Here is a 13,500-nt window from a genome sequence, read left to right as displayed (position 1 = left end):
TTTTTTTACATTGCCACACGATAAACTTATAGTACAGTGCACTATATTTGAGCTCAGCATATATTCTCGTCTACCAGCCGTGTAGCCCAGATGCTATGCTAATGGAATGTTGCTAATGTTGTGGGGGTCTTACCATTGGCAGGGGCTTCTGATACACCTGCATAGCCAGCATCAGAGGGGCTGCAGTGGTCCAGTTATAGTACCTGGAGGAGAAAACAACATTTTCTACAACCAGTTTCTACATTTCTTATCAGAAGTATTATATTTGACAGCACACGGAGGGTGTTCTGTACATTACATACTTTTCTGTCAGGGATGTGGTCAGGACAACATATAAAATCGGGATTTTGTCTATGGAATAGGTCAGATAGATGAACGAAGGATAGTGTGTCCTGATTAATCAACAAAAATCACATCCCTGTCATCTTCACTGCTATGATGCAGAGTTAAAGGTATTTCACATACTTGGTTCCTATCTTGACAACCAGGTTGGGATCGTCAATGATGGAGGGGTTCTCAGTGAACTGCTGGTAAGAGATGGCTCTCTCCTCAAACTGTTCTATTGAGACACACAGACAGGAGAGGGTTAATATAACTGTTCTGGAGAGACACAGACAGGAGAGGGTTAATATAACTGTTCTGTAGAGACACAGACAGGAGAGGGTTAATATAACTGTTCTAAGACACACAGACAGGAGAGGGTTATAACTGTTCTGGAGAGACAGGAGAGGGTTAATATAACTGTTCTGTAGAGACACAGACAGGAGAGGGTTAATATAACTGTTCTGGAGAGACACAGACAGGAGAGGGTTAATATAACTGTTCTGGAGAGACACAGACAGGAGAGGGTTAATATAACTGTTCTATTGAGACACACAGACAGGAGAGGGTTAATATAACTGTTCTGGAGAGACACAGACAGGAGAGGGTTAATATAACTGTTCTGTAGAGACACAGACAGGAGAGGGTTAATATAACTGTTCTGTAGAGACACAGACAGGAGAGGGTTAATATAACTGAGAGGGTTAATATAACTGTTCTGTAGAGACACAGACAGGAAAGGGTTAATATAACTGTTCTGGACACAGACAGGAGAGGGTTAATATAACTGTTCTGTAGAGACACAGACAGGAGAGGGTTAATATAACTGTTCTGGAGAGACACAGACAGGAAAGGGTTAATATAACTGTTCTGTAGAGACACAGACAGGAGAGGGTTAATATAACTGTTCTGGAGAGACACAGACAGGAGAGGGTTAATATAACTGTTCTGTAGAGACACAGACAGGACATGGTTAATATAACTGTTCTGTAGAGACACAGACAGGAGAGGGTTAATATAACTGTTCTGTTCTTAATATAACTGTTCTGTAGAGACACAGACAGGAGAGGGTTAATATAACTGTTCTGGAGAGACACAGACAGGAGAGGGTTAATATAACTGTTCTGTAGAGACACAGACAGGAGAGGGTTAATATAACTGTTCTGTAGAGACACAGACAGGAGAGGGTTAATCATCTTCTATTCCAGAAAGTTGTTCCCTTCCATCTGATCTCACACCAATTAGTGGATCTGAGCAGCAAATAGCTGAAGCTACAATTTTCTACAGTATTGAGATGCAGCCCCTACCTCTTGTGATCTCTCTGTTGTCAGTGAGACCTCCACACAGGGAGATGGCGATGTTGGGCATGTCTCCCAGCTGGTCAGAGTAGCTGTCCACGCCGCTGTCCATCCCACTGCTGCCCACCGATTGAGGGGATTGGTTGGCACTCCGCACTCCCGTTTCCAAGCCACCTCTCACCGAACCGCCCCCGTCACTAAGGAACAGGGTCATAGGGTCAGGAGTGTAGGACAACTCTGTACGTAGGACAGGATAGGTGAGTGTGTGTATGTGTGTGCGTAACAGGTGTGTGTTTGTTACTGGTGTGTGTGTGTGGGTGTGTTGAGTGCGTGTATATGTGTGTCATTGGAGGCTGGTGGGAGGAGCTATAGGAAGACCAGCTCAATCGAATGGCTGGAATGGAATCAATGGAGTAAAAATATGTTCATATGTTTGATGTATTTGATACCGTTCCATTTATTTGATTCCAGCCATTACAATGAGTCCGTCCTCCTATAGCTCCTCCCACCAGCCTCCTCTGATGTGTGTGTGTGTGTAATAGGTGCGTACAGTGCATTCGGAAAGTATTTAGACCCCTTGACATTTGCCACATGTTGTTACGTTACAGCCTTATTCTAAAATGGATTACATCGTTTTTTCAATCATCAATCTACACACAATACCCCATAATGACGAAGCAAAAACAGGTTTTCAGAAATGTTTGCTAATTTATTTAAAAAATTAAATATCACATTTACATAAGTATTCAGACCCTTTACTCGGTACTTTGTTGAAGCACCTTTAAAAGAAATTACAGCCTCAAGTCTTCTTGGGTATGATGCTACAAGCTTGGCACACCTGTATTTGGGGAGTTTCTCTCTTCTCTGCAGATCCTCTCAAGCTCTGTCAGGTTGGATAGGGAGCGTCGCTGCACAGCTATTTTCAGTCTCTCCAGAGATGTTCAATTGGGTTCCAGTCCAGGCTCTGGCTGGGCCACTCAAGGACATTCAGAGGCTTGTCCCGAAGCCACTTGTGCGTTGTCTTGGCTGTGTGCTCAGGGTCATTGTCCTGTTGGAAGGTGAACCTTCGCCCCCAGTCTGAGGTCCTGAGCGCTCTGGAGCAGGTTTTCATCAAGGATCCCTCTGTACTTTGCTCCATTCATCTTTCCCTTGATCCTGACTAATCTCCCAGTCCCTGCCGCTGAAAAAAATCCCCACACCATGATGCTTCCACCACCATGCTTCGCCGTAGGGATGGTGCCAGGTTTCCTCCAGATGTGACGTTTGGCATTCAGGCCAAAAGTTCAATCTTGGTTTCATCAGACAAGAGAATCTTGTTTCTCATGGTCAGAGTCCTTTAGGTGCCTTTTGGCAAACTCCAAGTGGACTGTCATGTGCCTTTTACCGAGGAGTGGCTTACGTCTGGCCCAGATGGTTGTCCTTCTGGAAGGTTCACCCATCTCCACAGAAGACTCTTGAACTCTGTCAGAGAGATCATCGGGTTCTTGGTCACCTCCCTGACCAAGGCCCTTCTCCCCCGATTGCTCAGTTTGGCCGGGATGCCACCTCTAGGAAGAGTCTTGGTGGTTCCAAACTACTTCCATTTAAGAATCATGGAGGCCACTGTGTTCTTGGGGACAGACATTTTTAGGTACCCTTCCACAGATCTGTGCCGTGACACAATCCTGTCTCGGAGCTCTACGGACAATTCCTTCAATTCCTTGGTTTTTGCTCTGACATGCACTGTCAACTGTGGGACCTTTATATAGGCAGGTGTGTGCCTTTCCAAATCATGTCCAATCAATTGAATTTACCACAGGTGGACGCCAATCAAGTTGTCGAAACATCTCAAGGATGGTCAATGAAAACAGAATGCACCTGAACTCAATTTCATGTCTCATAGCAAAGGGTCTGAATATTTCTGTTTTTATTTTTTTTATAAATTTGCAAAAATGTCTAAAAATCTATTTTGTCTTTGTCATTGTGGAAAATTGCGTGTAGATTGATGAGGGATTAAAAAATATATATTTTAGAATAAGGCTGTAACGTAAGAAAATGTGGAAAAAGGGAAGGGGTCTGAATACTTCCCGAATGCACAGTATGTGTGTGTGACAGGTGTGCCTGTAAGTGTGTGCGTGTGTGTTAGTTACAGTTGTGTTACCTTTTGGGGAAGTAGAGAGCGGCCACATCTGGATCCAACTCAGTGATGTCATCCAGGTAGATTCCATCAGAGCCCAGGTGGTGGCTCCTCTTGTCTGCAGGTACAGCGTCACACGTTACCATGGGTACAATGATTGAAAGGCATTACTTTCATTCATTAAGTTGATATGAAACTAATGGCTGAGACATTCATATCTACAGACGTGAAACTAATGGCTGAGACATATCTACAGACATGAAACTAATGGCTGAGACATTCATATCTACAGACGTGAAACTAATGGCTGAGACATTCATATCTACAGACGTGAAACTAATGGCTGAGGCATTCATATCTACAGACGTGAAACTAATGGCTGAGACATTCACATCTACAGACATGAAACTAATGGCTGAGACATTCATATCTACAGACATGAAACTAATGGCTGAGACATTCATATCTACAGACGTGTAACTAATGGCTGAGGCATTCATATCTACAGACATGAAACTAATGGCTGAGACATTCATATCTACAGACGTGAAACTAATGGCTGAGGCATTCATATCTACAGACGTGAAACTAATGGCTGAGACATTCATATCTACAGACGTGAAACTAATGGCTGAGGCATTCATATCTACAGACATGAAACTAATGGCTGAGACATTCATATCTACAGACGTGAAACTAATGGCTGAGACATTCACATCTACAGACATGAAACTAATGGCTGAGGCATTCATATCTACAGACATGAAACTAATAGCTGAGGCATTCATATCTACAGACGTGAAACTAATGGCTGAGACATTCATATCTACAGACGTGAAACTAATGGCCGAGGCATTCATATCTACAGACATGAAACTAATGGCTGAGGCATTCATATCTACAGACATGAGTGACAGTTTGAATAAAAATTCTGTCACCTAAACTGACATATATATTCTGTCTGTCCTCTCCTTCCAGGTAATGGTTCAGCTACTCAAACATGCCTCTCCATGAACACTGATTACAATAACATATAACATATGCCATTTAGCAGACGCTTTTATCCAAAGCGACTTACAGTCATGTGTGCATACATTTTACGTATGAGTGAATCAAACCCACAAACCTGGCGTTGCAAGTTCCATGCTCTACGAACTGAGCTCCACGCTCTACCAACTGAGCTCCATGCTTTACGAACTGAGCTCCATGCTCTACGAACTGAGCTCCACACTCTACGAATTGAGCTCCATGCTCTACCAACTGAGCTCCATGCTCTACCAACTGAGCTCCAAGCTCTACCAACTGAGCTCCATGCTCTACCAACTGAGCTCCATGCTCTACCACCTGAGCTCCAAGCTCTACCACCTGAGCTCCAAGCTCTACCACCTGAGCTCCAAGCTCTACCACCTGAGCTCCAAGCTCTACCACTTGAGCTCCACACTCTACCAACTGAGCTCCACGCTCTACCATCTGAGCTCCACGCTCTACCAACTGAGCTCCACGCTCTACCAACTGAGCTCCACGCTCTACCAACTGAGCTGCATGCTCTACCAACTGAGCGCCACGCTCTACCAACTGAGCTCCACGCCCTACCAACTGAGCTCCACGCTCTACCAACTGAGCTGCATGCTCTACCAACTGAGCGCCACGCTCTACCAACTGAGCTCCACGCCCTACCAACTGAGCTGCATGCTCTACCAAGTGAGTCATACAGGACACCCTAACCCTGAATGTGACACTGAAATAAACCAGATCATTACAGAAACAGACTTGTAAGCTGCGTACCTTTCCTCTTAGATGGGGAGTCTGTGTGTCTGACCGTGTTGTCCCTATGGCACCTCTCATCCAGTTCTGACAGCATCCTGGAGGCCACCAGTCCCTCCACCTCTCTACAGGCTGCCCATACTTCCTCCATGTCTCCTCCAGGCCAAGACCTGGCCCCACACCCTGCTACAGACCCTGCTCCAGACCCGGCCCCAGACCCGGCCCCAGACCCTGCTCCAGATCCGGCCCCAGACCCTGCCCCAGACCCGGCCCCTGCTCCAGACCCGGCCCCAGACCCGGCCCCAGCTCCAGACCCGGCCCCTGCCCCAGACCCGGCCCCAGACCCTGCCCCACACCCTGCTCCAGACCCTGCTCCAGACCCGGCCCCAGACCCTGCCCCAGACCCTGCTCCAGACCCGGCCCCAGACCCTGCTTCAGAACCGGCCCCAGACCCGGCCCCAGCTATGTTGTCCTCGGGCTGTGGAACATACAGGGTGAGGGACGGGGGGGCGCTGTCTTTTTGGCTCTGGGACTGGATCTGATCAGTGATGGTTCTGAAGTGTGTGCTGTCACACACAGGGATGGTGACAGGGGACATCATCAAAGAATCTTGCATCTGGAACGGAGGGAAGAAGGAGGGCTAGAAGAGGAGAGAGAGAGAGAGGGAAAGAGAGAGAGGAGAAAGAAGAGAGAGAGCAGGACAGAGCAAGGGAGGGGAGGTAGGTTGTAGATAGGAGGAGAGAGAGAGAGAGAGAGAGAGAGAGAGAGAGACAGAGAGAGAGAGAGAGAGAGAGAGAGAGAGAGAGAGAGAGAGATATGTGGTTAGAGTGAGTGCTAGTGTATTAGCGTGTCCTCAGCTGCTCTCATGGAAGATGATTAAAGAGATTAAAGTCTGAAAACATCAGTCCTGATTTCTGGATCAATGTGTGGACATAATGCCTCCCTTTTTGTGTCCTTTCTTTCCTGTTCTGTCTCTCTGAATCTGTCTCCCCTCCCTATATCCCTCCCTCCCTCCCTATATCCCTCCCTCCCTCCCTATGTCCCTCTCTCCCTCCCTATATCCCTCCCTCCCTCCCTATGTCCCTCCCTCCCACCCTCCCTCCCTCCCTCCCTCCCTCCCTCCCTCCCTCCCTCCCTCCCTCCCTCCCTCCCCCCTCCCTCCCTCCCTCCCTCCACCCCCCCACTCTGTCCCTCCCCACCTCCCTCCCTCTCTCTGTACCTTGGCAGCTTGTGGCAGCTCTCCCCAGGCCCACATCATCTCAGGGTTGTCTTTGTTCTGATTGGTCAGCTCTGAGTCACTCTTTGGAGTGGAGGGGCTGGATCCACCTGGGCTGCTTGGTAACAAGTCACATAGAGGGATGTGATTGGTTGAGCCAGTACTACACTGATTCATGGACATCAACAATACAGTACAAAGTCTCTGCTGGTTCGCATGATTTTAGTCTTTATAATGTAGTAAATAAATCTAATTCAATTTGATTAGATTTTTATCAACATGCGCCAAATACAACTGGTGTAGACTTTACAGTGAAATGCTGGCTTCTGAACATTTTCCAATGATGCAGAGTTTAAAAATAATAGTACAAAATAAAATAGTATAACTTACCTGATCGGAGAAGGGAAGAGAGAAGTCTGCTGTGGACAGGAGATGGACAGACCACCGCTAGGAGGGATAGACAGAGTTCTATCAGAGGACTGGAGGGAGACAGAGATGGGGATGGGGAGGGAGAGAGAGATGGGGGTAGGGAGGGAGAGAGATGGGGATGGGGAGGGAGAGAAAGATGGGGATGGGGAGGGAGAGAGATGGGGGTAGGGAGGGAGAGATGGGGATGGGGAGGGAGAGAGAGAGGGATGGGGGTAGGGAGGGAGAGAGAGATGGGGATGGGGAGAGAGATGGGGATGGGGAGGGAGAGAGAGATGGGGATGGGGAGGGAGAGAGAGATGGGGATGGGGAGGGAGAGAGAGATGGGGATGGGGAGGGAGAGAGAGATGGGGTAGGGAGGGAGAGAGATGGGGATGGGGAGTAGGGGAGGGAGAGAGAGATGGGAATGGGGGAGAGAGATATGGGGATGGGAGGGAGAGAGAGATGGGGATGTGGAGGGAGAGAGAGATGGGGTAGGGAGGGAGATATGGGAATGGGGGAGAGAGATGGGAATGGGGAGGGAGAGATGGGAATGGGGAGAAAGATATGGGGATGGGGAGGGGAGAGAGATATGGGGATGGGGATGGGGAGAGAGATGGGGGGTAGGGAGGGAGAGAGAGATGGGGAGGGAGAGAGAGATGGGGATGGGGAGGGAGAGAGAGATGGGGGTAGGGAGGGAGAGATGGGAATGGGGGAGAGAGATATGGGGATGGGAGGGAGAGAGAGATGGGGATGTGGAGGGAGAGAGAGATGGGGTAGGGAGGGAGATATGGGAATGGGGGAGAGAGAGATGGGGATAGGGAGGGAGAGAGATGGGGAGGGAGAGAGATGGGGGTAGGGAGGGAGAGAGAGATGGGGATGGGGAGGGAGAGAGAGATGGGGGTAGGGAGGGAGAGAGAGATGGGGATGGGGAGGGAGAGAGATGGGGATGGGGAGGGGAGAGAGAGAGATGGGGGTAGGGAGGGAGAGAGAGATGGGGATGGTTAGAGAGATTGGGATGGGGAGGGAGCGAGAGATGGGGAGGGAGAGAGAGATGGGGGTAGGGAGGGAGAGAGAGATGGGGATGGGGAGGGAGAGAGAGATGGGGATGGGGAGGGAGAGAGATGGGGATGGGGAGGGAGAGAGAGAGAGATGGGGATGGGGAGGGAGAGAGAGATGGGGAGGGAGAGAGAGATGGGGGTAGGGAGGGAGATATGGGAATTGGGGAGAGAGATGGGGATGGGGAGGGAGAGATGGGAATGGGGGAGAGAGATATGGGGATGGGGAGAGAGATGGGGGTAGGGAGGGAGAGAGAGATGGGGAGGGAGAGAGAGATGGGGATGGGGAGGGAGAGAAAGATGGGGGTAGGGAGGGAGAGATGGGAATGGGGGAGAGAGATATGGGGATGGGGAGGGAGAGAGAGATGGGGATGGGGAGGGAGAGAGAGATGGGGATGGGGAGGGAGAGAGAGATGGGGGTAGGGAGGGAGAGAGAGATGGGGATGGTTAGAGAGATTGGGATGGGGAGGGAGCGAGAGATGGGGAGGGAGAGAGAGATGGGGGTAGGGAGGGAGAGAGAGATGGGGATGGAGAGAGATGGGGATGGGGAGGGAGAAATGGGGGTAGGGAGGGAGAGGGAGATGGGGAGGGAGATGTCAGTAGGGAGGGAGAGAGAGATGGGGATGGAGAGAGATGGGGATGGGGAGGGAGAAATGGGGGTAGGGAGGGAGAGGGAGATGGGGAGGGAGATGTCAGTAGGGAGGGAGAGAGAGATGGGGTAGAGAGAGAGAGATGGGGGTAGGGAGAGAGAGGGAGATGGGGATGGGGAGGGAGAGAGATGGGGATGGGGAGGGAGAAATGGGGGTAGGGAGGGAGAGGGAGATGGGGAGGGAGATGTCAGTAGGGAGGGAGAGAGAGATGGGGTAGAGAGAGAGAGAGATGGGGGTAGGGAGAGAGAGGGAGATGGGGATGGGGAGGGAGAGAGATGGGGATGGAGAGAGATGGGGATGGGGAGGGAGAAATGGGGGTAGGGAGGGAGAGGGAGATGGGGAGGGAGATGTCAGTAGGGAGGGAGAGAGAGATGGGGATGGGGAGAGAGAGAGATGGGGATGGGGGATAGGGGAGAGAGGGAGATGGGGATGGGGAGGGAGAGAGATGGGGGTAGGGAGGGAGAGAGAGATGGGGATGGGGAGGGAGAGAGAGATGGGGATGGGGAGGGAGATGGGGAGGGAGATGGGGATGGGGAGGGAGAGAGAGATGAGGGTAGGGAGGGAGAGGGAGATGGGGATGGGGAGATGGGGATGGGGAGAGAGAGATGGGGATGGGGAGGGAGAGATGGGGGTGGGGAGGGAGAGATGGGGGTAGGGAGGGAGAGGGAGATGGGGAGGGAGATGTCAGTAGGGAGGGAGAGAGAGATGGGGTAGAGAGAGAGAGAGATGGGGGTAGGGAGAGAGAGGGAGATGGGGAGGGAGATGTCGGTAGGGAGGGAGAGAGAGATGGAGATGGGGGAGAGAGGGAGAGAGATGGGGATGGAGAGGCAGATGGGGGAGAGAGAGATGGGGTGGGGAGGGAGAGAGAGATGGGAATGGGGGGAGAGAGAGAGATGGGAATGGGGGAGAGAGAGAGATGGGGATGGGGAAGAGAGAGAGATGGGGAAGAGAGAGAGATGGGGATGGGGGAGAGAGAGAGATGGGGAAGAGAGAGAGATGGGGAAGAGAGAGAGATGGGGATGGGGGAGAGAGAGAGATGGGGATGGGGAAGAGAGAGAGATGGGGAAGGGGAGAGAGAGATGGGGATGGGGATGAGGGAGAGAGATGGGGATGGGGAAGAGAGAGAGATGGGGATGGGGAAGAGAGATGGGGATGGGGGAGAGAGAGAGATGGGGATGGGGGAGAGAGAGAGATGGGGAAGAGAGAGAGATGGGGATGGGGGAGAGAGAGAGATGGGGATGGGGAAGAGAGAGAGATGGGGAAGAGAGAGAGATGGGGATGGGGGAGAGAGAGAGATGGGGATGGGGAGAGAGAGAGATGGGGATGGGGAAGAGAGAGAGATGGGGATGGGGAAGAGAGAGAGATGAGGGATGGGGATGGGGAAGAGAGAGAGATGGGGATGGGGAAGAGAGAGAGATGGGGATGGGGAAGAGAGAGAGATGGGGATGGGGATGGGGAAGAGAGAGATGGGGATGGGGAAGAGAGAGAGAGATGGGGAAGAGAGAGAGATGGGGATGGGGGAGAGAGAGAGATGGGGAAGAGAGAGATGGGGATGGGGGAGAGAGAGAGATGGGGAAGAGAGAGAGATGGGGATGGGGAAGAGAGAGAGAGATGGGGAAGAGAGAGAGATGGGGATGGGGAAGAGAGAGATGATGGGGAAGAGAGAGATGGGGATGGGGAAGAGAGAGAGATGGGGATGGGGAAGAGAGAGAGGGATGGGGAAGAGAGAGAGATGGGGATGGGGGAGAGAGAGAGATGGGGATGGGGAAGAGATGGGATGGGGATGGGAGAGAGATGGGGAGAGATGGGGATGGGGAAGAGAGAGAGGGGATGGGGAAGAGAGAGAGATGGGGATGGGGATGGGGAGAGAGAGAGAGATGGGGATGGGGAGAGAGAGATGGGGATGGGGAAGAGAGAGATGGGGATGGGGAAGAGAGAGAGATGGGGAAGAGAGAGATGGGGATGGGGGAGAGAGAGAGATGGGGATGGGGGAGAGAGAGAGATGGGGAAGAGAGAGAGATGGGGATGGGGAAGAGAGAGAGATGGGGAAGGGGAAGAGAGAGATGGGGATGGGGGAGAGAGATGGGGATGGGGAAGAGAGAGAGATGGGGATGGGGAAGAGAGAGATGGGGATGGGGAAGAGAGAGATGGGGATGGGGAAGAGAGAGAGATGGGGATGGGGAAGAGAGAGATGGGGATGGGGAAGAGAGAGAGATGGGGATGGGGAAGAGAGATGGGGATGGGGAAGAGAGAGATGGGGATGGGGAAGAGAGAGAGATGGGGATGGGGAAGAGAGAGAGATGGGGATGGGGAAGAGAGAGAGATGGGGATGGGGGAGAGAGAGATGGGGATGGGGAAGAGAGAGATGGGGATGGGGGAGAGAGAGAGATGGGGAAGAGAGAGATGGGGAAGAGAGAGAGATGGGGATGGGGAGAGAGAGAGATGGGGATGGGGAAGAGAGAGAGATGGGGAAGGGGGAGAGAGAGATGGGGATGGGGAAGAGAGAGATGGGGATGGGGAAGAGAGAGAGATGGGGATGGGGAAGAGAGAGATGGGGATGGGGAAGAGAGAGGGGATGGGGATGGGGAAGAGAGAGAGATGGGGATGGGGAAGAGAGAGAGATGGGGATGGGGATGGGGATGAGAGAGAGAGATGGGGATGGGGAAGAGAGAGATGGGGAAGAGAGAGAGATGGGGATGGGGGAGAGAGAGAGATGGGGATGGGGAAGAGAGAGAGATGGGGAAGAGAGAGAGATGGGGATGGGGAAGAGAGAGATGGGGATGGGGGAGAGAGAGAGATGGGGAAGAGAGAGAGATGGGGATGGGGAAGAGAGAGAGATACAGAGAGAACCATACGCAGTTCTTTCATTCTACAAAGGCATCCGACAAGATCCTGCATGAGTACAACAACCAAACTGTTTATTATTCTGTTCTGTTCAATCTTGTGGGTGCATGTGTGTGTGGGTGTGCATGCATGTGTGTGGGTTGTGTCATGTGCATCTACCTCTGCGAGTGTGTCCAGTCTGTGTCAGGGTGTGTGTATGTTGTGTTCTGGGTGTAGGTGCTGCTCAACACACTGGCCTTAGGCCCCTGCTCTTCATCAAACTCTGGAGTAGAGGCCCTGAGACAGAGATACACAAATATATATAGAGAGACAAAGAGAGAGAGAGAGAGAGAGGGAGACAAAAAGAGAGAGAGAAAGACAAAGACAGAGAGCGACAAAGAGAGAGAGAGACATTAACAACAACAACACACACATCAGATGAATGAGAGAGAATAAGGAGGGTTCGACTGAGAGGCCCATGGTCATTACTCCACAGAGACAGAGAGCATTGTGGGAAAGATGAGTTACTGGAGCGTTTCCAATACGGAGGACACAGAGCTGGCATTCACACACACATGCAGGTTCACACACACACACACACACAGACACACACACACACACACACACACACACACACACACACACACACACACACACACACACACACACACACACACACACACACACACACACACACACACACACACACACACACACACACACACACACACACACATGACACACTGGTTACTTCAGGCTTGTTTACCCAGTCTCAGCCAGTACCCAACCAGCACAGGGACGTGTGTGTGTGTGTTTGTGTGTGTATGGGGGGGGGGGGAATTCACCGGAGACCAGAAAAAGGTATCTTGCTGTTTTTTTCACACACACGCGCGCGTTGTACAGGAGTGTAAATAGTGTTGATGTAAAGACTATATGTACTGTAATCACCTGCTGGAGTTGTTATCGTGCTCTTGCTCCTCATCAGTGCTCATATCGATGGTGAACATGTCCTCATCCTCTGAGTGCTCCCCACTCTCTTCCCGCCTCCCTCCTCCGCTCTCCCGCGCTTTCTTCCTCCTCTTCCTCCTCTTTTTCATCGTCATCCCTCCTCCTACTCCTCCTATGGTCTGCTGGGAGCTCAGGGTCTGGACCGAGAGGGAGGCGGGGTCAGAGAGGCGATACATGCCCTTCCCCAGCTGGGCTTCCATTAGCTCCACCCCCTGGGACACTATAGGTGACGTTGCCAGGTAGGACGGAATCCCTTCCTTTTGGGGACAGAAAATAGAAAACAGGAAGTGAGGTCATGATGAAACATGAATGACTTGTTAAGTAATCAGCCCTGGAAGTACATTTTGACCAAATATTATAAGATAGTAGAACATATTCAGCTCTTCTAATCTTCAAGGTACACCAGGTGAGTAGACTGACTGGCCAATCAGTAACATGAATCAGCCAATGAACTATCAGATTCTGATAAGCAGCAGCACGTGAGTCCTCCAGGCCTGCAGTTGAATAGTTCTGACCTGCAGATACAAGATGGCACCGATGGAGATGGCAGCATCGCGACTAGCTCTTAAGCAACTCTGCAGTATTTTGTTTGTTTATGTACAATTATTTACGTTAATCGCTCATTACATACAGCCGGGAAGAACTATTGGATATTAGAGCGACGGTAATTCACCAGAACTTCCGGCATTACGGAAACATGGCTCTCTTGAGATATACTGTCTGACTCTATAAAGCCAGTTGGTTTCTCAGTACATTGCGCCGACAGGAACAAACATCTCTCCGGGAAGCAGAAGGGTGGATGTATATGTTTTATGATCAACAACTTATGGTGTAACTGTGA

General features: G+C 51.1%; 1 protein-coding gene across 1 annotated transcript in view; it reads right to left on the bottom strand.

The window, feature by feature from the left end:
* LOC135508383 (phosphatidate phosphatase LPIN1-like) overlaps positions 1 to 13,500 on the bottom strand; it is a 42,412-nt gene that overhangs the window by 10,451 nt on the left and 18,461 nt on the right. The window contains exons 4-13 of the mRNA XM_064928526.1: positions 12,600 to 12,916; positions 11,832 to 11,948; positions 7,106 to 7,162; positions 6,719 to 6,833; positions 5,941 to 6,139; positions 5,521 to 5,682; positions 3,760 to 3,853; positions 1,629 to 1,816; positions 466 to 559; positions 134 to 203 (exon numbers count right to left, since the gene is read on the bottom strand). Coding sequence (XP_064784598.1) covers positions 134 to 203; positions 466 to 559; positions 1,629 to 1,816; positions 3,760 to 3,853; positions 5,521 to 5,682; positions 5,941 to 6,139; positions 6,719 to 6,833; positions 7,106 to 7,162; positions 11,832 to 11,948; positions 12,600 to 12,916 — 1,413 coding nt within the window. The remainder of the gene's footprint in view (positions 1 to 133; positions 204 to 465; positions 560 to 1,628; positions 1,817 to 3,759; positions 3,854 to 5,520; positions 5,683 to 5,940; positions 6,140 to 6,718; positions 6,834 to 7,105; positions 7,163 to 11,831; positions 11,949 to 12,599; positions 12,917 to 13,500) is intronic.

This window comes from Oncorhynchus masou, chromosome 21 (genome assembly GCF_036934945.1).
Source record: "Oncorhynchus masou masou isolate Uvic2021 chromosome 21, UVic_Omas_1.1, whole genome shotgun sequence".
In the NCBI taxonomy this organism is placed as follows: Eukaryota; Metazoa; Chordata; class Actinopteri; order Salmoniformes; family Salmonidae; genus Oncorhynchus; species Oncorhynchus masou.
The sequence above is the reverse complement of the archived record's forward strand: the minus strand, read 5'-3'. Positions and strand labels throughout refer to the sequence as shown.